The sequence below is a fragment of the Salvia hispanica genome, chromosome 6, assembly GCF_029641045.1.
Source record: "Salvia hispanica isolate PSC_SH4W2 chromosome 6, Shi_PSC_v1, whole genome shotgun sequence".
In the NCBI taxonomy this organism is placed as follows: Eukaryota; Viridiplantae; Streptophyta; class Magnoliopsida; order Lamiales; family Lamiaceae; genus Salvia; species Salvia hispanica.
Window position 1 is genome coordinate 41,612,167 of NC_142697.1, and position 20,354 is coordinate 41,632,520.

General features: G+C 40.0%; 3 protein-coding genes and 3 pseudogenes across 3 annotated transcripts; 4 read left to right on the forward strand and 2 right to left on the reverse strand.

Annotated features, from left to right (window-relative positions):
- The first annotated feature begins 391 nt into the window (after nt 1-391).
- Nucleotides 392-6,119, forward strand: LOC125205118 (U-box domain-containing protein). The gene is made up of 16 exons (XM_048103934.2): nt 392-1,327; nt 1,543-1,747; nt 1,870-2,021; nt 2,112-2,409; nt 2,709-2,861; nt 2,955-3,158; nt 3,239-3,351; nt 3,430-3,544; nt 3,991-4,080; nt 4,174-4,377; nt 4,460-4,555; nt 4,630-4,752; nt 4,892-4,984; nt 5,324-5,488; nt 5,622-5,711; nt 5,804-6,119. Exons 1-16 carry the CDS (start codon nt 498-500, stop codon nt 5,978-5,980), a joined length of 3,108 nt encoding a protein of 1,035 aa, XP_047959891.1. The 5' UTR covers nt 392-497; the 3' UTR covers nt 5,981-6,119.
- Nucleotides 6,120-6,283: 164 nt separating this feature from the next.
- On the reverse strand, nt 6,284-8,783 carry LOC125205132 (tRNA/rRNA methyltransferase (SpoU) family protein). The gene is made up of 6 exons (XM_048103946.2): nt 8,624-8,783; nt 8,024-8,522; nt 7,635-7,773; nt 7,477-7,538; nt 7,224-7,362; nt 6,284-6,844 (listed from the first exon to the last, which is right to left on the reverse strand). Exons 1-6 carry the CDS (start codon nt 8,769-8,771, stop codon nt 6,710-6,712), a joined length of 1,122 nt encoding a protein of 373 aa, XP_047959903.1. The 5' UTR covers nt 8,772-8,783; the 3' UTR covers nt 6,284-6,709.
- A 2,311-nt stretch (nt 8,784-11,094) lies between these two features.
- Nucleotides 11,095-12,065, forward strand: LOC125206866 (putative protein phosphatase 2C 55 pseudogene; annotated as a pseudogene).
- A 1,058-nt stretch (nt 12,066-13,123) lies between these two features.
- Nucleotides 13,124-15,839, reverse strand: LOC125206867 (putative mitochondrial saccharopine dehydrogenase-like oxidoreductase At5g39410). Its single transcript, XM_089062061.1, has 2 exons — nt 15,112-15,839; nt 13,124-13,973 (listed from the first exon to the last, which is right to left on the reverse strand). Exons 1-2 carry the CDS (start codon nt 15,772-15,774, stop codon nt 13,272-13,274), a joined length of 1,365 nt encoding a protein of 454 aa, XP_088918187.1. The 5' UTR covers nt 15,775-15,839; the 3' UTR covers nt 13,124-13,271.
- Nucleotides 15,840-16,662: 823 nt separating this feature from the next.
- LOC125206868 (putative protein phosphatase 2C 55 pseudogene) lies at nt 16,663-17,454 on the forward strand (annotated as a pseudogene).
- Nucleotides 17,455-19,328: 1,874 nt separating this feature from the next.
- Nucleotides 19,329-20,325, forward strand: LOC125206870 (putative protein phosphatase 2C 55 pseudogene; annotated as a pseudogene).
- The last annotated feature ends 29 nt before the right edge of the window (nt 20,326-20,354 follow it).

Consider the following 20,354-nt stretch of genomic DNA (forward strand, 5'->3'; position numbering starts at 1 on the left):
ATAACAAGATGATATTATCTTTATAGACTATGCTAAGTTAAATAATGGAATATTAAAAAGTTCATTAAATTTAATTAAATTTATATTATTATCCAAGATAAATATAAAAAGTCCCTAAAATAAAAGATTATATAAGGACCTAATGAAAGTTATAATAAAAATATAAGGACCTACTAAAGCAAAAAGTCGTACGAGAACCTGACAAAAATATTGTAAAAAATATAAGAATCTAGTAAAACGAAAAAATTCTACAAAGACCTAATTAACATTTTAACTAAAGTATAAAGACATAAAAATGTGTTTTGCCTTAATTAAACACACCATAGAGAGTTGTAGTACTTCATTCATGCATCTATATAAAACCTATTCTATTAATTTAATAAATTAACAATTTCTTTTCGAACCGATCTACAGAAGAAAAACCCTCGTTCCAAAATCAAATCAGAATTTCGATCATTACCAGATTTCAGCTAATTGATTCCACTGATATTCCATCAATGGCGACGCCGAAACCCTCGAAAACACCGGCTGAAATCGAGGACATAATCCTCCGGAAAATATTTCTGGTGTCGCTTGTCGACTCAATGGAGAACGATTCTCGAGTTGTTTATCTGGAGATGACGGCGGCGGAGATCATGAGTGAGGGTAAGGAGCTCAGATTATCGCGAGAATTGATGGAGAGAGTCGTAATCGATCGCCTCTCCGGGAGCTTCCCCACCGCCGAGCCGCCGTTCCAGTATCTGGTCAACAGCTACCGCCGCGCTTACGAGGAGGGGAAGAAAATCACGTCGATGAAGGATAAGAACGTGAGGTCGGAGATGGAATTGGCGGTGAAACAAGCTAAGAAATTGGCAGTTTCCTACTGTAGGATCCATCTAGGTAATCCGGATATGTTTCCGAATCATGATAAGAACAAATCGAGTGTTTCGCCGCTGTTGCCTTTGATCTTTGCGGAGGTTGGGGGTAATCTGGATGATTTCGGTGGGAGGAGCAGTGGAGCTGCTTCTCCACCGGGTTTTATTGAGGAATTTTTTAGGGATGCTGATTATGATTCGATTGAGCCTGTTATGAAACAGTTGTATGAGGATTTGAGAGGGAGTGTTCTGAAGGTATCTGCTCTGGGGAATTTTCAGCAGCCATTAAGGGCACTGCTGCTGCTGGTGAATTATCCGGTGGGGGCGAAGGCATTGGTCAGTCATCCGTGGTGGATACCGAAGAGTGTGTATTTGAATGGGAGGGTCATGGAGATGACGAGTATACTGGGGCCGTTTTTTCATGTTAGTGCATTGCCGGATCATGCTATATTCAAGAGCGACCCCGATATAGGGTACAATAAGAATTTTTGTCTCAGTTTTGCTTTCATAAGTTATTTATGTGAATTCAAGTTTTATGTGGTGCATTTTACTACATGTAATACTAATTAAATCTTGATGTATGCGTGTTATGGCTTGATCTCTATTGAAGCATAGCTTGATGCTACGACATCTTTTTAGTTCAGTTTGTGCTTCTTGTAATATTGGATGATTTTGTTTACATGGTCAGCCAACAATGCTTCTCTGAAGCCTCAACTCGCCGCCCAGCGGATCTTCTTTCATCCTTTACAACTATCAAAACTGTTATGACCGGCTTGTATGACGGGCTGGCAGAAGTTCTTATGTGCCTCCTGAAAAATACAAACACACGTGAAAATGTTCTTGAGTACCTTGCAGAAGTAATCAACAAAAATTCTTCAAGGGGACATTTACAGGTATATTTTCCTCATCATAGTTGGAAAACTCCGGCCTTCATTTTCTTCTATTAAGTGATCTTAAAAAGTTAAAAGGCTAATCCGAAACCAATGTCGGTTGTATCCACTGGATTTTCTTACAGGTTGATCCTCTGTCTTGTGCTAGCTCTGGCATGTTTGTAAATCTTAGTGCAGTTATGCTTCGTCTCTGTGAGCCATTCTTGGATGCTAATATGAGTAAAAGAGACAAAATTGATCCTAAATATGTTTTCTATAGTAACCGTCTGGAATTGAGGTAGAAAATTATTTTTACCTTTTCTTTACCAATTTTTCCAGCTGATACTTATGTTTTCCCCTATTCTTTCATCCGACAACCTCTTATCAGTGGATTGACTGCTTTGCATGCATCATCGGAAGAGGTATCACAATGGTTTGAGGACAATAGTGCTAAAGTTGATACCTCGACAAGTGCTGGTGATGGACAAAACCGGGTGATACAGTCTCAAGACGCCTCTAGTTCCAGCAGCAGTGCCAACACACCTTCTCTCCAAAATAACAAACCAGTTAACATAAGTGGTGAAAAAACCAAATACCCATTCATATGTGAATGCTTCTTCATGACTGCTAGGGTGCTCAACTTGGGGTTGCTAAAAGCATTTTCAGACTTCAAACACCTTGTTCAGGTTATACCTAGCATTTTCAGATATGTTTTGTATCAATTTTACCACTGTTATCTTTCCAAATTTTTTCTCCGACAGTAATACATTATGCCAATAACGCATCATCTTTTCCAATCGATTAATCCCTCCTAAATTGCAATCTCAGATACAGTTATATTCTCCCATAACCTAAGAAACAATACCAACTATAGCCTTCTTTTTGAAGGGTTTGTGTTTATTTAAATTCGCACATACATATATTATGTTAGGGTATTCATCAAAGCCATGGAATTTATAGTTTGATCTTGTACTTTTATGTTCAGGATATTTCTAGAAGTGAAGATACTTTGGCCTCATTCAAAGCCATGCAAGAGCAGGCTCCTTCGCCACAATTGCAGCAAGACATATCTCGCCTGGAAAAGGAAATTGAGTTATACACACAGGAGAAATTTTGTTATGAAGCTCAAATACTAAGGGTATGAAAAAATGTTGCATTCAATTCTGTCTAGTTGGAAATTTAGTTCCCATAGTGATATGATGACAGATGCCCAGTCATTTATATTATGTAGGATGGAACTCTTCTTCAGCGCGCATTATCTTACTACCGCTTGATGGTAATTTGGTTGGTTGGGCTAGTTGGAGGTTTTAAAATGCCTCTATCACCAACATGCCCGAAGGAATTTGCTTGTATGCCTGAGCACTTTGTAGAAGATGCCATGGAGTTGCTAATTTTTGCCTCTCGAATTCCTAGAGCTCTAGATGGGGTTATGCTGGTATGTCGAGATCTGAGTTTACATATAGTATGATCTTGAATGCTGAAACAAGCTAATTGTATGTTCGTACATCTTTTCAGGACGATTTTATGAACTTCATCATTATGTTCATGGCCAGTCCAGAGTACATCCGAAATCCATATCTAAGGTCCAAAATGGTTGAAGTGCTTAATTGCTGGATGCCCCGGAGAAGGTATGTTCCATAAGTTTTTGTGCAGTGTATTCTGTTCATCTTGCTTCATCATCGGTTCTCACTAACTTTTTTGTACAGTGGATCAAAGGCAACTGAAACTTTATTTGAAGGGCATCAGTTATCCCTTGAGTATCTAGTGAAGAATCTTCTGAAGCTTTATGTTGATATTGAATTCACTGGTTCCCACACTCAGGTAACTGTTTCTAAGGGTTGTCATTTTAGTGTAGAACTGCAAATATTATTTAATAATTAGCTCTTACTCTTGTTCATATGACAATTTTCTTACTTTTTATTGCCTTTATCATGCTATACTCCTACGTCTAACATTGATTAGTAATGTGTTTATCATGTGGTTACAGTTACCTCTACCACTTATATAGTAATTGCTAAACTTTAGCAAGGACCAGGTGTCAATTTGTCCTTGAAAACCTGCTTGTTTAAGAGTGGCCACTTAAAAAGTTGGATGGATTTGACCATTCAATTATCTTCATGTTAAGCCCATATGATGGTCCTCTTTATCATCGTAATAGTTGTCAATATACCTATAGTATTATTATTAGTTGGCATTTACTTTCTTATTGATGGTGTACAATCTTGTAATTATGCCTTTCTTGACCGAGTACTATGGCACCTCCTCAGTTCTATGACAAATTCAACATTCGTCACAACATTGCCGAACTCCTGGAGTACTTATGGCAGGTTCCGAGTCATCGAAATGTCTGGAGAAGGGTAAATCTATCCATCTTTGTTCTTATATTTCTCCTTGCATTGATTTATTTCTCAGTGGAACCTTATGATCATATATTGTTTCCTCTGTTTCAGATAGCTAAGGAGGAGGAGAAGGGCATCTATCTGAACTTTTTGAACTTTTTAATCAATGATAGCATCTATTTGTTAGATGAAAGTCTGAACAAAATTCTTGAACTCAAAGAACTAGAAGCTGAGATGTCTAACACTGTAGAATGGGAAAGTAGGCCAGCCCAAGAGAGACAGGAGAGAACTCGACTTTTCCACTCTCAGGAGAATGTCAGTTTGCACTTCGCATATCTCTAGGTTTAAATTTTTGTTTGTAATGTTGACTGAAACACTGGTTCATTCGTTTCTGTAGATTATTAGGATTGATATGAAATTGGCAAACGAAGATGTGAGCATGCTAGCATTTACATCTGAGCAGATTATATCCCCTTTCCTGCTACCGGAGATGGTTAGTGGTTTTGTTTTCATTCATCTAGTTCAGGAGTTCGTAATGAGTTTTTCTAACAGTGTTTTGTCTTCCAGGTTGAGAGAGTTGCCAGTATGCTGAATTACTTTTTGTTACAACTTGTGGGACCGCAAAGAAAATCTCTTAGCTTGAAAGACCCTGAGAAGTATGAGTTTCGGCCAAAACTGCTGCTAAAACAGGTATTGAAAACCTTCTTGTTCGTGCTTATGCATCGTCGCTTTTTCTTGGTGATTTGGATTTTGTATTGGTTGTAAGAAAGCTGAAACATTTGATTAGACTATCTGATGGTGCTATATTCCTTTTTCTCTGTATTTGAAGATTGTCACTATCTATGTCAACTTAGCTAAAGGAGACAAGGAAAATATTTTTCCAGCAGCCATCACAAGGGATGGTCGTTCATACAACGAACAGGTATTTATCTACCAGGGATTGTCACTAAATATATATACATATATATTGGGAAGGGCTAGGCTAAAAATGGATTTTAAAATAAAAACCACGAACCATGAATTCACTGTGGAACATGCATGAATTCTTTGGAAAAACATATGAATTCAGAAATCAATTTCATCACTTATGGTAATCGAACCCATGACCACGAATTCATTCAAAAAGTGACGAGTACACCATAGATCTTCATGATCTAAAGGTGGACAATGGTTCCCAGTTTTATTACAACAGGTGTTTTTATTCATCTATACGGGGTATATGTTTTCCTTACGTTTTCTGGTTGATGGTGGGTGCTTCCAGCTATTTGATGCTGCATCTGATGTCTTGAGGAAGATCGGGGAAGATGCCAGGATCATTCAAGCGTTTGTTGAGCTTGGCACTAAAACCAGAGTTGCAGCTGTAGAGGCCATGGATGCTGAGGCTGCTCTCGGTGACATACCTGACGAATTCCTTGACCCAATTCAGGTACATAATGATTTCCTTGCATGTCTCGATAGGATATATTCACTGAAATATCAAATATCGAACAATGTCATATCTTCTCCTCGGTATGTTCAAGTACTGTTTGTAAGCGTGTTATTGTTTTTTGGTGTTGCAGTACACTTTAATGAAGGATCCTGTCATTTTGCCATCATCAAGAGTGATTGTGGATAGACCCGTGATTCAGAGGCATCTTTTGAGTGATAGTGTAAGGCCCCTCAGTATCTCACTACTAAATCTTCTTTGTATTGTTGTGGCAAACTGAAATTAATTACTCCATTTCGTATTTTGGAATAACAGACTGATCCATTTAATCGGTCTCCTCTCACATCGGACATGTTAATCCCCGACGTGGAGTTGAAGGCGAAAATCGAAGAATTTATCAAGTCACAAGAATTGAGAAGGCGGGAAGGGTTAGGCTCGCAGAACTCCAAAGACAAGATTCAAACGACTGATACTACCACTTTAATAGAGTAGGCATATATTGCTAGATACTTGTAAATTTTACTGGGTTGTATAATCAGTCAATATTATTTGGTGGCTGGATTCTTTTGTTGTGAGCTGCATTACTTTCATAACTCACGATATGCATCAATTATATCCACATTATCCCAGAGATCTCCTTCTTGTCTCTAAAAGCATATTTGTTTGGTAGTTAAAGTTTCTTTTCTGCAATTTTAATGATAAAAGTTCCCTTTTTTTCCAATTTCAAAATTGATAGTATAGAATTACTAGGATAATACATTTTACTATTTAAAAAAAGAAGAGAGAGAGCAGAGGTGGGGGCAAGAGAGCCTTATATTACATAAATTATAGCTACAACAATATCAAATGAAATCTCACAAGCTACTTAGCCAAAGTGTGTAAAATACAAACTAGTATCTTTTAGATGCTGGAGATTCTGTTTTCTACTCAACAATTATGGTTTTGAGGCTTTCAGCTTTGATATATAACTGGCAATGTGGCATGGCTATCAATATTCCAAGGCAATTATGGTGCTCCGCCAAAAATCTCAGCTCAGCTTCGTTTCTGTAATGGTTTTACCTTGATTCAACTTAGCACTGTTCACCAACTTGCCACCATGTGTTTCTACAACAACGCAAGAGTCATGAAACCAAAAGACGAGCTTTGTACCGGTTGAAGAACTGTGCATCATGATTTGCAACATTTCTTCACTACCGATCTGCAAGTTTTAACGCTGTCCTTTCAGAGTTTTGATTGCATGGCTAACTTCCTCCTGGAATATTCATTCGCAATTCTGGTGGAGTTTTTGTTGTGGCGGAGGTAAAACTCAGCAAGGAGAATTTGGCGCTCGTCCTCTGCTAAGTCCCCATGGCAACCCTATAGCCAATGAGAAAAATGAGAGTCATTCCAAGTGTGTATCTTATACTAGCTTAAAGCATCAAGTTCCAAAGAAAAGAGTGTAATTCATTGGAGAAACATGAACACTCATGAAATTCCATCATATGTTGAGAAGTTAGCAAGAAGACTCAGTTATTGTATATTCTCAAGTCAAACTGCAGAATTCAAAATAACAGGAAGAAACCCAAGTTTGATGCAGTTAATCATCCAGTTGCATATCCCAATCCCAAACAAGGCTCGAGTTTGATACATTCATATCTAGAAACATTGGCAATGTGCAGTGATTTGTAGTACACAGGTAGCTTAGTTGTTCAAGGATGTAATTTCAGTAAAAAAAAAGAAGAAAAAAAGGCATTACCATGCGGGAAGTCCTGTCACATACAGCATGGTGCATCAGAAGTCCAGCAGCTACTGAAACATTGAATGAGTCTACCATGCCTCTCATCGGGATAGAGCAGTGTAAATCTGATAGCTCAAGAGCCTCTTTGCTTATCCCACTGAACGTTGAAACGAACAAGAGATGAATTCAGTAACATTCCATGAAACTCATATGTGAACTTATTGCCTTAGACTCTTCAACAATAATATACTATAGGCTAGTGGAAACGTACTTAAGTTCATTTCCAACAACTATTGCAGTCGGACAAGACCAATCCACATCATAGACGGAAACCTAGAGAAAGCACCAAATGTTGTATTGCATTTGCTACGGATCTCAATGAAATTTATCACTTGATTGAAAAATATAAGGAAATAAATTTGTTGATACCGATTCCACCCCCAGGTGTGTTGTGGCAATTCTATAGCCACGCGCTTTCAGAACTTCGAAGCACTCACTGATCGAGTTCCACAATTCAATGTCCAACCATTTTTCGGCTCCCATGCTGACATGGCGGTTGTCTCTGTACCTGTATGGTGGAGGTAGAACAACAACGGATGATGGTTAACCCCCACAATGGCAAGTCAAGAAAATCATTTGTGAATGCATTTCAACAGATAAGCTCTTGATTCCCACTGCCTTTCAGTTAAGTGTACAACTAAAGCATAGCTAAAAAGTCCACAACAATTCTAATCATTTCCTTTAGATAGAAGTCATGAATAACTTGATTATGCATTCAACCAATATTCAAGACACATTAACCACAGGCAGTGACACACCTTCTGGAGCTGTCAAACGACACGACATGGACCGACTGAATCCCAAGAGCATCCGCAGACCTAAAAGCAGCCGAAACATTCCCAAAGTCACTCAATCCCTCAACCACTAAACACACAGAGTAACTCCTATTATTCACTGCATTCCTAAACTTCTCCTTCCTCGGGTCCATAATAAACGGATCTACCGCTTCCAGAACCTCACTGCTGCTCAGGTATGCGTCCTCAGCTTTACATTTATCCAAATAAGGAAACCAGCGCTTCCTCCTCTCCTCACCATTTCCCACACGACGCTCCATTTTCATCAAGTTTGCAACATCATCCTTGTTGTTGGACAGTAGTTCCGCCACCCTATCCTTACATAAATCTTCTGGCGTATCTAAATCAACACTCTGAGCTACAATTCCCTCTGTAAAATCAGAAATTTCTGAAGTAATAGCAGTTGCCAGACTACCGTAACTTCTAGAAATCGAAAAGGAGCTGTGTGATTTGATTCTCAGCCCTGTTTTCGGAGAAAAATTGAGTGTTCATTCAACAGCAAAAAGCAATTCAGGATAAGCGAGATTTATGCTAAGTATGTCGACCGTATTAGCAATTATGAACCTGGACGAGCTGAAAGAGATACGGGAAAATGGCGTCGCGTAGTTGAATTTGGGATTCCAGCTCGAAAATCTAGACATGATAATGTAGCACGAATTAGGGTTTTGCAGGAGTTCATTTGCAGACGAGAGAGATGATGAATTGAGTTCATTACATTGGCATAAGCGCAGATGATTTTTTCTCTATTTATTATTTATTTGTTTTTTTTACTAATTCATAAATCTTAATTATTGACAAATTTGTATTTTAATGATTCCAAATTAATGAAACAATATCAAACCTTGTTGTCCCCTAAGATTGGAAAGGAAAATAGATGAAAAAATTATGGTCAAATTCCATCCTTAATAATATAAAAAATTAGGTAGAATTTTGCATTTAAATATTTGATTACTCCTATAAATTTGTCAAGAATAGTATATTGGTGATTTTTTTAAAATCAAATCTATGATTTCCCAATATAAAATGTAAAACAAGGAAAATCAGTAATTGAGTGTGTATATATATTTTTCTCATATTTTTTACATTCGATTCAATTATTAGAGTATCTCCAATGGCTTTAGGTCTGTCACGGGCTAACCATTCTCTCTCCTTGCCACGTCATCAGCACTAAAATTCCACCTGCCACATCATCATTTTAAGCAAATACTAAGGCTAGCCACATGCTATACGCAATAAAAATAATTCAAAAACAACTAAATTTACGATAAATTACAAAATTAAAATTACGAGACATATTAATTTCATTTTAAAAAAAAGTACATTCATTAAAAAAATTATTACATAATAAAGAAAAAAACTATCATCGTGCAGTTTTCCGTGCCCACAACTCTTCAATTAATCCTTTTGGAGTTGAATATGAGCATTCACTTGGCGCATGTCGGCATGTGCCTGGAGGCGGTCGGCTTCATCGTGAGGTACCCCACGTCGTACGTTAGGGGTGGCCATTCCGTGGCTTGGACCGACTTCATTGTTATTGGCCCAATTAGTCAGTTGTACGCCTTCGTCTTCGACGATCATGTTGTGCAAGATAATTCAGGCGTACATTATATCAGCAATGCAGCCGACATCCCACAAACGCGTTGGACCCTTGATTGCTGCCCATTGAGACTGGAGCACACCAAATGCGCGCTCCACGTCCTTGCGCGCCGACTCCTGCCGTTCCGCAAAGTAGGCCTTCCTGTCATCATTTGCGTGTCTGATCGTCTTCACAAAGACGGGCCACCTAGGTAGCCCATATCATGCCGGTTGCCATTGGCCACAAATGAGACGGCCGGACCGATGCCCTGACACTGCTCGTTGAAGAGGGGCGACGAGTTGAGGACGTTGAGGTCGTTGTTTGACCCGGCTACCCCAAAATACGCATGCCAGATCCACAGCCGGTAATCAGCTACGGCCTCGAGGATCATCGTGGGATTCTTTCCCTTGTAGTCGGTCGTGTAGACCCTCTTCCAGGCAGTCGGGCAGTTCTTCCACTCCCAATGCATACAATCTATGCTGCCTAACATCCCGGGGAACCCATGCTGCTCCCCGTGCATTTGCATCAGATCCTGACAATCTTGGGGAGTAGGGCTTCGAAGGTACTAATCACGGAAAATTGCAATCACGCACTGACAGAAATACATCAGATATTCCAGGGCTGTCGACTCACCGATGTGGAGGTACTCATCCCATATGTCCGTCGCGCCTCCGTAGGCCAACTGCCTGATTGTCGCCGTGCACTTTTGAATATGGGTGTGGCCGGGTCTGCCAGCCGCATCGTGCCTGAAGCGGAAATACAGATATCGACGCTCCAAGCGTCAACGATACGCATAAACAACTCCCTGCGCATTCTAAAACGCCGCCTGAATATGTTTGCGGGAAACCGCGGGTCCGGAGCGAAGTAGTCGTCATATAGTCGTTGATGTGCAGCTACGTGATCCCGATCAATCACTGCTCGGCAGTGGACAACGGATCTCCACTACCACCACTGCTACCACTCGCGTTACTCATCGCTCGATGTTGCTCTTGTACAGAAATTTAGAGAGAGAAAACTCGTTAAAACAAGTGGTGCAAATGAAAATGAAACTAAAATCGCGTTTATATAGTTTTTCAAAAAATAAAAAATAAAAAATAGCGCTGGCTGATCGCTCGCCGATCGGCACGCCACAATGGCGGCCAGCGCTCGCAAATCGGCGTGCGCTCGCCTATTCTCTCGCCGAAATTGCGTTGGCCGATTCCAATGGTTCGGCTAGCCAACCGGCCAGCAACGCGAATCGGCTAGCCGATGGGCTAGCCGCTATTGGATATGCTCTTAACTGATTAGTACTTCTACTGGGAAAAGGAAAATAAAGAATTCCTAAGATATAAAAAGAGTTTTCTATATAAGTGATTTGATTTGTAAATAGAATCGACGAAATCAGATACTACCATATACAGTATATACACAAATCATAATTCTAAGTTGAAAGAATTAGAATCACCAAATTTGACGTGCAATGTCAGAGGAATTCACAATGATCGCCGCTTCTTCCTATATACCAAAAACAAGAAAACCGCCGAATCCCGCCGGCGAGGATGCCCACTTTATCGACCAGACGGCGCAGGTTATCGGCGTCGCCGATGGCGTTGGTGGCTGGGCGAGAAAAGGAGTCGACGCTGGCGAGTACGCGCGGGAGCTCATGAGGAATGCGGAGCGCTCCGTTAACGGCTCCGCCCCCGCCGACGTCGACCCCAAATCCGTCATCGCGGCCGCCTTCTCGAGGACGAAGGCGGCCGGATCGAGCACCGCCTGCATAATCTCGCTGGCCGGAAACCGCCTCCGGGCGGCGAACGTCGGCGACAGCGGCTTCATGGTGATCAGGAGAGGAAGTATAATTTTCCGGTCGCCGGCGCAGGTGTGGGGGTTCAACGCGCCTTATCAGCTCGAGAGGAGGGTGAGAGGGGGGCCGCAGGCGGCGGAGGAGATGGCAGTGGAGGTCGAGAGCGGCGACGTCGTGGTGGCCGCCACTGACGGGATGTTCGACAATCTGTTTCCCGAAGAGGTGGAGGCCACCGTGGAGCGGTGCCTCTCGGAGGGGATGTTACCGCCGATGATGGCGCGTGAATTGGCCACGGCCGCGCACGTGAAATCTGAGCGCCGCGACATCGAGAGCCCGTTTGCCGTGGAAGCGGCCAAGGCCAGATCTAAGTGGGCTTCCCTTGGAGGGAAAAGAGATGATATAACCGTTGTTGTTGCGTATATTATTAGAGCACTCGCAACACAGCCGCCTTTGCAGTGCCGCAAACAGGGTGGGGTTGTAAGTGTGCAGAGAGGTGTGGTGAACGCGGCCACCAACCTGGCTAGGTGGGTGGTTGCGACTATCCAAGTTTTTAAATTTAGGTCTTTTTTATTTGATACTCCTGTGAAAGTAAAGTCATCTAGAAAAATAATTGCTAAAATTTTGATTTCTGGAATTATAGTTTTTAAGATTATGATTTCTAGAAGTTATAATTCTTGAATTTGGATTATCAAGAATGTAAATACCGAGTGTTTGATTTTCAATTTCTGAAGGGATTATATGATCAATTCTTACTATCTATTAATAGCGTATTGATCTAGGGAAACCACTAATTAAATATATAACTAGAGAACACGAATTTAGTTCACTATAAGAGCGATATAGTTCACTATAAGAAGAAGTGAACCAAAACGCCATTACAGTGAACTAAATCCTTCATGGAGTAAATACTTCACTATAATAGTGTTTTAGTTAACTCCTTGTTTTCAAATTCATATTGTGAACTAAAATGCTCGTATAGTGAACTAGATCGTTTTGATCAAACGAGCCCTTAATATTAGTTATACTTTGATCATCTTTCTCTATGAATATTCATTAATTCTTAATTTCTTTATTGGGTTAATAAATCTCTATTATATTAAAAGTTTAATAACTTTTTGACAAATTTTGGAGTTGATATTCAAATTTAAAATTTGGCCGGGAGTATTTGGGCTAATAACAGTTCTATGTGAAAATATTATAAGACTTTAACATTACGTAACACTTGTGCGATCTACATATTTTTTCACCCAATTACTAGTAGTATATTTTTGCAAATTGTAGTAATTTGTATATTTGAAATAATTTAATTAAAAAATATAGATATATGGATATAACAATAATTGAAATGTAAAAATATAATTAGAACATAATAAAATAAATCATACTCCTACTAACTACTACTAATAATTACTACTATCTATAAAAAATTGTTAAAGCCAATTATGAATTTTAAGATTATGGTTATTGATTGAAGAATATACATTGCTTTTCAAAAACAAATTCAAAGTCTAAAACTAGTTTTAAATCAAGTTCTAAGTACGTGATAATTTTATGTCAATTTTGGACCATCTAAAACTCCATAACATTTAATTCTCATACATTGGTGATTGTCCATACACATTCCATAACTAATAAACTAACTTTGTGGCAATTTTAGTTTGAAGGCGATATTCGCTATCAAAAAATTTATTTGGTTGTCTAAATTTACATGTTACACTTGATATATATAGAAAACTACACATATCATAATAAAGCTAAATTTATTTAATGGTCTAAATTTACATGTTACACTTGATATATATATAGAAAACTACACGTATCGTTTATTTTCGTTTTCCTGTTGTCTGCCTTGTCTATAAGGCAGACAACAGTTTTTGAGAAGAAATGTGCTTCCGGGAGATGAAATCGAAAGATATCCCATTCTCCTGGAGGCGCTGCCTGAGATCAGTCGGGCCGAACACAATCCCAGGCGTATAAACTCCTCCTTTAGGCAGATTATCGCGGTCTTCCAGCAGCACAAGTGCACACTGGAGCAGCACGATTGGTGTCGTTAGATACCCAATCTCCGGCCCCATCACCCTCGTTATCACTTGTGTGTCCGGATTCAACGCTACACTGTTGTCCGAGTAGCCTTGTCCCACAAACCACATCTTAAAGGTAGCGCTCACCACCTCCTCTTCGGAAGGCCCCTTCTTCCTGAACAGTCCAAGGCTGAACAAGGACGGGAACTTGAGCAGAAGCCATCTCCCGACTCTGCTTCTGCTCAAGGGCCCCAAGAATGCACCCAGTGTGATCAAGGGCAACAAATTGAGCAATGATTTTGATCCTATTTTGAGAGTGAAATGAGCTGGCTTCATGGAAGACCAGAAGGTCTCTCTACTCTTCGCATGCTCGATGCTCTCCTTCATACCGGCTAAACCTTGGGGATTTTCGGTAAATGCTGCTTGAGTTCTTCGAACGACAGAAGAGTCGGCTGATGGGAGGCGTAGCACCCACAGGCCGAGCTCCTTTTGTTGTTCGATCACGGATCTCTTCCGAGGTACAGATCTAGGAATCTGAGATTTAAGATTACACGGTTTAAGGAGTAGTACTACTTATGTAGCAAGATAGATAAGATATGATGACATTTGACAGCTTTGTAAAATTATATGAATATAATACAAAATATTACCTCCGTCCCAAAAAAAAAATACTATGTGGTATAGTAAGTAAGATAGATGAGGAAAATGATAGTTAAAGTAATGTTAGACCATGTTTGGTAGGGGTGATAACTCATCTATGAATGGAATTTTCTGAACAAAAATTTTTGTTCATAAAATTTTATCCCTGGATGAGTTATTATCCCTACTTAGTGGATAGTTGGACCTACATTATTAAATTAATACTCCCTCCGTCCCAGATAATTTGGGACACTTTGATCCGGCACGGGTTTTAAGAAATCTAATGGAAAGTGGGTTGAAAATGTTGGTGGGATGTGGGTCCTACTTTTAAAGTATTAGTTTTATAATAAAATGTGAGTAGAAATGAGTTAGTTGAATATGGGGTCCACTACCAAAAATGGTAAAAGTGAAATGGGACAAATTATGTGGGACGACCCGAAATAGAATAATGGGTCGAATTATCTGGGACGGAGGGAGTACAACTTTTTAAAAATAGAATGCATATATTTTTGTGGAACGGACAAAAATGAAAAGTGCACATATTTTTATGGGACGGAGGGGTAGTATTAATTTAAATATTTGTATAATTTTTAGATTTTTTATAAAACTATTTTTAATTTAATATTCTTTTTGTCTTATAAAAACATTTTTTATTTTTGTTTTAGTCTATCTCAAAAAAATAGTGGATACAGACTAATTCTCCAGTAACAACTATGTATTTCAATATCTTCTACTCCTTCGTTCCATAGTAGTAGAATCATTTTATCATTTTAATACGTTCCATAATAGTGAAGTCATTTCCTTTTTAGTAAAAGTATGCATTAATTATATTTTATGATTCCGAAAAAGTAAAAAAATTATACACAAATTATTAATATATGACCACAATATTATGCACGTTCTATGTACTATATCTGCGTCCATATATTTTAATTAAATCAGTTTTTGATTGTACAAAATTTGGTCACATACATTTATTGACTTTTACAAGGCAGATGGAGTATATTTTTTTATAAAAAATAATTTAAATTACCTTGGGAAGGGGCCTTCTTCGGCTGGACCGCCGCAGCTCTGCCAGTTTATCGGCGTTAGCCACCCCAAGCACCGCCGATTCATACGTCGCGTAGTTCGCACCGATCCTCCTATCGGACTCCAAGCTCAGATACGCCTCAACCCGGCTCGGCGCCGAGGCCCCGGCCCAGTAACTAGAGTGGAACAGCATCCCCATCTCCGCCGCTACCGTGTCAAACCCACAGGCAGACACCAACAGCGACCCATTCTTCACCGCCTCGTCATGGTAGGTCGCCTCCATCCTCTCCATGAACTCCAGCTCGCCGCAGATGTCCAAGTAGTCGCACCCCGACTCCACGCACGCCGCCACTTCGGGCTGCCCGTGGAGCCGATAGGGTCCCACGCAGTTCAGCACGATCCTCGCCTGAGAGGCGAGACGGTCGAGGGAGTCGGGGTCCGAAGTGTCGGCGCAGAGGAGTGGGATCCCCTGCGCCTGCTTCGGGCCGCCGGCCCATTGCAGGGCATGGGAAAGCCGAGATGGGCTTCGGCCCGCTAAGGCGAGGGACTTGAGGGGAGAGTCGGGAGTGTTGAGGAATTTGAGGGCTTCTCGGACTACGTATTTGCCGGTGAAACCGGAGGCGCCCAAGATAACGACGTCGTATGGTTTGACGTTGATTTCCGCCATTTTTCTTAACTCTTTTTCGGGTGTTGTTGTGTCAATATGAGAAGTCGTATTAGTTGTGTAATTGATTTAGGCAAACGGCAGTGAAGTAGTTAGCTGGGACTGTGCTATGCCTAAACTTGTACTAACTAATGCATGCACAAAATTAATATGGGGGACCAGAAGATTTTATTACTTTTGAAGCAAAATTAATAAAGTAATAGAGTAATAAAGTGAAAAAATGTGATTAATGTTAGTATATTTAATTAGAAATTTATCATAAGTACTCTTTATGTCTCCAAAAGTTAAGGACTTCGGGGATAGTACGAGTTTCAATATAAAATTAATAAATTATCAAATTATGAAAGATCAAAAGAAAATGTGATTTAAGTATTTTTTGTGAAGAACGAAGTTTACTTCATAAAAGAAAATAATTTACCAAAAATAGAAGTAAAATATTTTTGTGAAACAAAGCCAAAATGATAAAAAGGAGTAGAAAATAGTAGGATTATATAAAAGATTACTTTTGGTCAACCAATGGTAAGAGTGAATATATATAATAGAAAAGTAATCTTATTTCATCCATCAAAATTAGATTCTAGTTAGGGGTAAGTCCTTTCTTCCTATGTTTCTAATTAAATTTAATTTCATTGTATCGATTAAACTTATAGGAGTAATAAATATACTTCTTAAATTTGATGCAAAAGGGAAATAATCTAAGTATGTAAAGAATTCCTAAATTATATAAAAAAAAGGTATCTAGGGAAATTTGATTTGTACATATCCAATTTACCAAATATATTGCCTACTCCGACTTCCAATCGACGAAATCTATGAGTACATTATAAACATATGTATCCAAAAATTATAATTCAAGGTTGAAAGAATTTGAATCACCAAATTTGACGAACAATGCCAGAGGAACTCTCAATGATCGCCGGCTCTTCCTACATACCAAAAATAAGAACACCGCCGAAGCCCGCCGGCGAAGACGCCCACTTTTTCAACCAGACGGCGCAGGTCATCGGCGTCGCCGACGGCGTCGGCAGCTGGGCGAGAAAAGGAGTCGACGCCGGCAAGTACGCGCGAGAGCTCATGAGGAACGCCGAGTTCTCGGTCCTCCGCTCCGCCCCCGCCGCCGTCGACCCCAAATCCGTGATCGCGGCCGCCTTCTCGCGGACGAAGGCGGCCGGATCGAGCACCGCCTGCATCCTCTCGCTCGCCGGAAACCGCATCCGGGCGGCGAACGTCGGCGACAGCGGCTTCATGGTGATCAGGAGAGGAAGTATGATTTTCCGGTCGCCGGCGCAGGTGTGGAAGTTCAACGCGCCTTATCAGCTCGACGGGAGGCTGAGAGAGGGGCCGGGGCAGGCGGAGGAGATGGCGGTGGAGGTCCAGAGCGGCGACGTGGTGGTCGCCGCCACGGACGGGTTGTTCGACAATATGTTCCCCGAGGACGTGGAGGCCGTCGTGGGGCGGTGCCTCTCGGAGGGGGTGGAGCCGCGGATGGTGGCGCGTGAATTGGCCGAGGTGGCGCACGAGAAATCTGAGCGCCGCGACATCGAGACCCCGTTTTCCGTGGCTGCGGCCAAGGCCGGATGTAAGCAGTTTGGCCGTGGCGGGAAAATAGATGATATAACCGTTGTTGTTGCGTTTATTAGTAGAGCACTCGGCAGTCGCATCTATTCACATCATTCAATTTAGGCTTTGTTTATTTAATACTCCCTCCATCCCACCCACCTCAAGTGAATGATTTATTTTTGGTTGTTGTTTTACGAATAAATAGTTAACGCGGAGAGAAAGTAAAGTAAGAGAGTTTTAACTATTTATTACTATAATTTTCCTCAAACACGTGCCGAAAAGTAGAGTTATCAATAATAGTAATACTACTGTAATTCTCAAAATTCTCATGAAATTATAATTTTTGAGATTTTGATTTCTAGAACTTATGATTTATGAGAATTTGGATTATCAAGATTATAATTCCTGATAAAATAGTCATTGGATTATATATTTGAGTTTCATTTTTGGAAGGGATTATATGATCAAATCTTGTTATCTACGAATCTTCACTAATTTTCGTCGATTCACAAGTTATTAATTTCTTTATTGGGCTAATAATATGCTCAAACTTCAAGCTATAATTAACTAGGCACATTTTAATTTTTGCTAAAACTGTATACATGATTAACACATGAATTTGAATATAAATCTCTGTCTCGTTATCAAAAGCATACTAGTATTAAATTAAAAGTTCAATAACTTTTTGACAAATTTTGGAAATGATATTCAAATTTAAATTTTGGCCAAGAACTAATAATTCCTCTAATTAAGAAAAACAGTTCTTTGTTGCACAGATCTTATATTCAATTATATTGTTGCAAGTTGTAATATTTATATTTGAAAACTAATAATAGCAAAATGACGTTATTTTAGTTTTATTGCTGTATGTAGTGAAACCGGTGCCCAACAACTTATAAACACATCATTTACAATTATAAAAATTCTTTAAATATTTTGAGTAAAACTAAACTAATATACATAAATTGAAATTTTACCATTTGACAACTATAAAAGTTGATACTCCTGGTATATCATAGTACTACTTAGATAGTAGTAACATTTAACAAAATATTCAACCCGAATTGTCTCTAAATAAATCATGAAACCTATATAACTTCAACAATTAAAATCATTGTTTTGGCATATTTTGATTCTCAATTTATTATAATAAAGTAAATACAAAGAATTATGAAAATATTATACTCCCTCCGTCCCGCTTTAGCAGTCTCATTGACTTTTCTACACTCGTTTTGTAAAAATGATAATAAATAGTTAAAGTGGAGAAATAATAAAGTAAAAAAGAGAATAATGTAGATAAGACTCTTCTCTATATTATTCTCTTTTTTACTTTATTATTTCTCCATTTTAACTATTTATTATCATTTTTACAAAACGAGTGCAGAAAAGTCAACGGGACTGCTAAAGCGGGACGGAGGGAGTATTTTACAATATTCAATTCAAAAGAAAAGATAAAATGTAAAAAAATACTACTATTCTTTGAAGTATCGAGTTCACGTGAATTTAAAGGGTATACAATTTGAAATTATATTTTGTGAAATACTACGATTTAGGAAAAAGTCATGCAATGCAAATAAATTAGTAGATATAACTAAAGTTACAATTAGTTTATTGAAAATTTTGTTATGGAAATTAAATGACACTTTTTTAAAAGCAGTATATATTTACGTGGGGCAGTCATATGACTATATGAATTACCTTTGATTTTTTCATTATTGGTTAGGGACGTTACGTTTTGTGAAAAAATATTTATGAGTCATGTTGCTGAATTGCTGCAGAAAAATAGTTAAAAAAAATTCTCCAAAATTGAAGTTTATTATCTTTGGCTTAATCGGCCTGCCCTTAATTGAGATAAATAAACTATACTAACATCAAATAATAATAATTTGTGGAGTATTACATATCCAAAAAGATTTCCTAAATCCTAATAATTTGGGGAGTATACATATCCACATAGATTTCCTACGATCCAAACTTGCAATCAACGAAATTTTAACCTATACATCCAAAAATGACTATATAATTCTAGGTTTAAAGAAATTGAATCACCAAATTTGACGTGCAATGTGGGAGGAATTCTCAATGATCGCCGGCTCTTCCTATATACCAAAAACAAGAACACCGCCGAAGCCCGCCGGCGAAGACGCCCACTTTTTCAACCAGACGGCGCAGATCATCGGCGTCGCCGACGGCGTCGGCAGCTGGGCAAAAAAAGGAGTCGATGCCGGCGAGTACGCGCGCGAGCTCATGAGGAACGCCGAGCAATCCGTCAAGGGCTTCGCCCCCGCCGCCGTCGACCCCAAATCCGTGATCGCGGCCGCCTTCTCGCGGACGAAGGCGGCCGGATCGAGCACCGCCTGCATCCTCTCGCTCGCCGGAAACCGCCTCCGGGCGGCGAACGTCGGCGACAGCGGCTTCATGGTGATCAGGGGAGGAAAGATAATTTTCCGGTCGCCGGTGCAGCTGTGGAGTTTCAACACGCCTTATAAGCTTGAGAGGAGGGTGATTTCGGGGCCGGAGTTGGCGGATGAGATGGCGGTGGAGGTCGAGGGCGGCGACGTCGTGGTCGCCGCCACGGACGGGTTGTTCGACAATTTGTTTCCCGGGGAGGTGGAGGCCGTCGTGGACCGGTGCCTCTCGGAGGGGTTGGAGCCGGAGATGGTGGCGTGTGAATTGGCCAGGGCGGCGTACTTGAAATCTACGTGCCAAAGCGCTAAGACCCCGTTCGCCGCGGTGGCGGCCGAGTTAGGACCCAGGCGCAGGCGGGGTGGCATTGGCGGGAAAAGAGATGATATAACCGTGGTTGTTGCTTTTATTATTAAAGCATTCGCAATGATTCTGCAACCGTTGCAGTGCAACAAACAGGGCGAGGTTGTGAGTGTGGAGAGAGGTATGGTGACCGCTCGCAGTCGCGGTTATCTATAATTTTGATTTTAGTGATGCATACATAGTCAATATTAATTAGCTTGATTTCCTTTTTCTTCTATGGCTAGGGTTTCTAAAATTAAATTGCTTTCTTATTT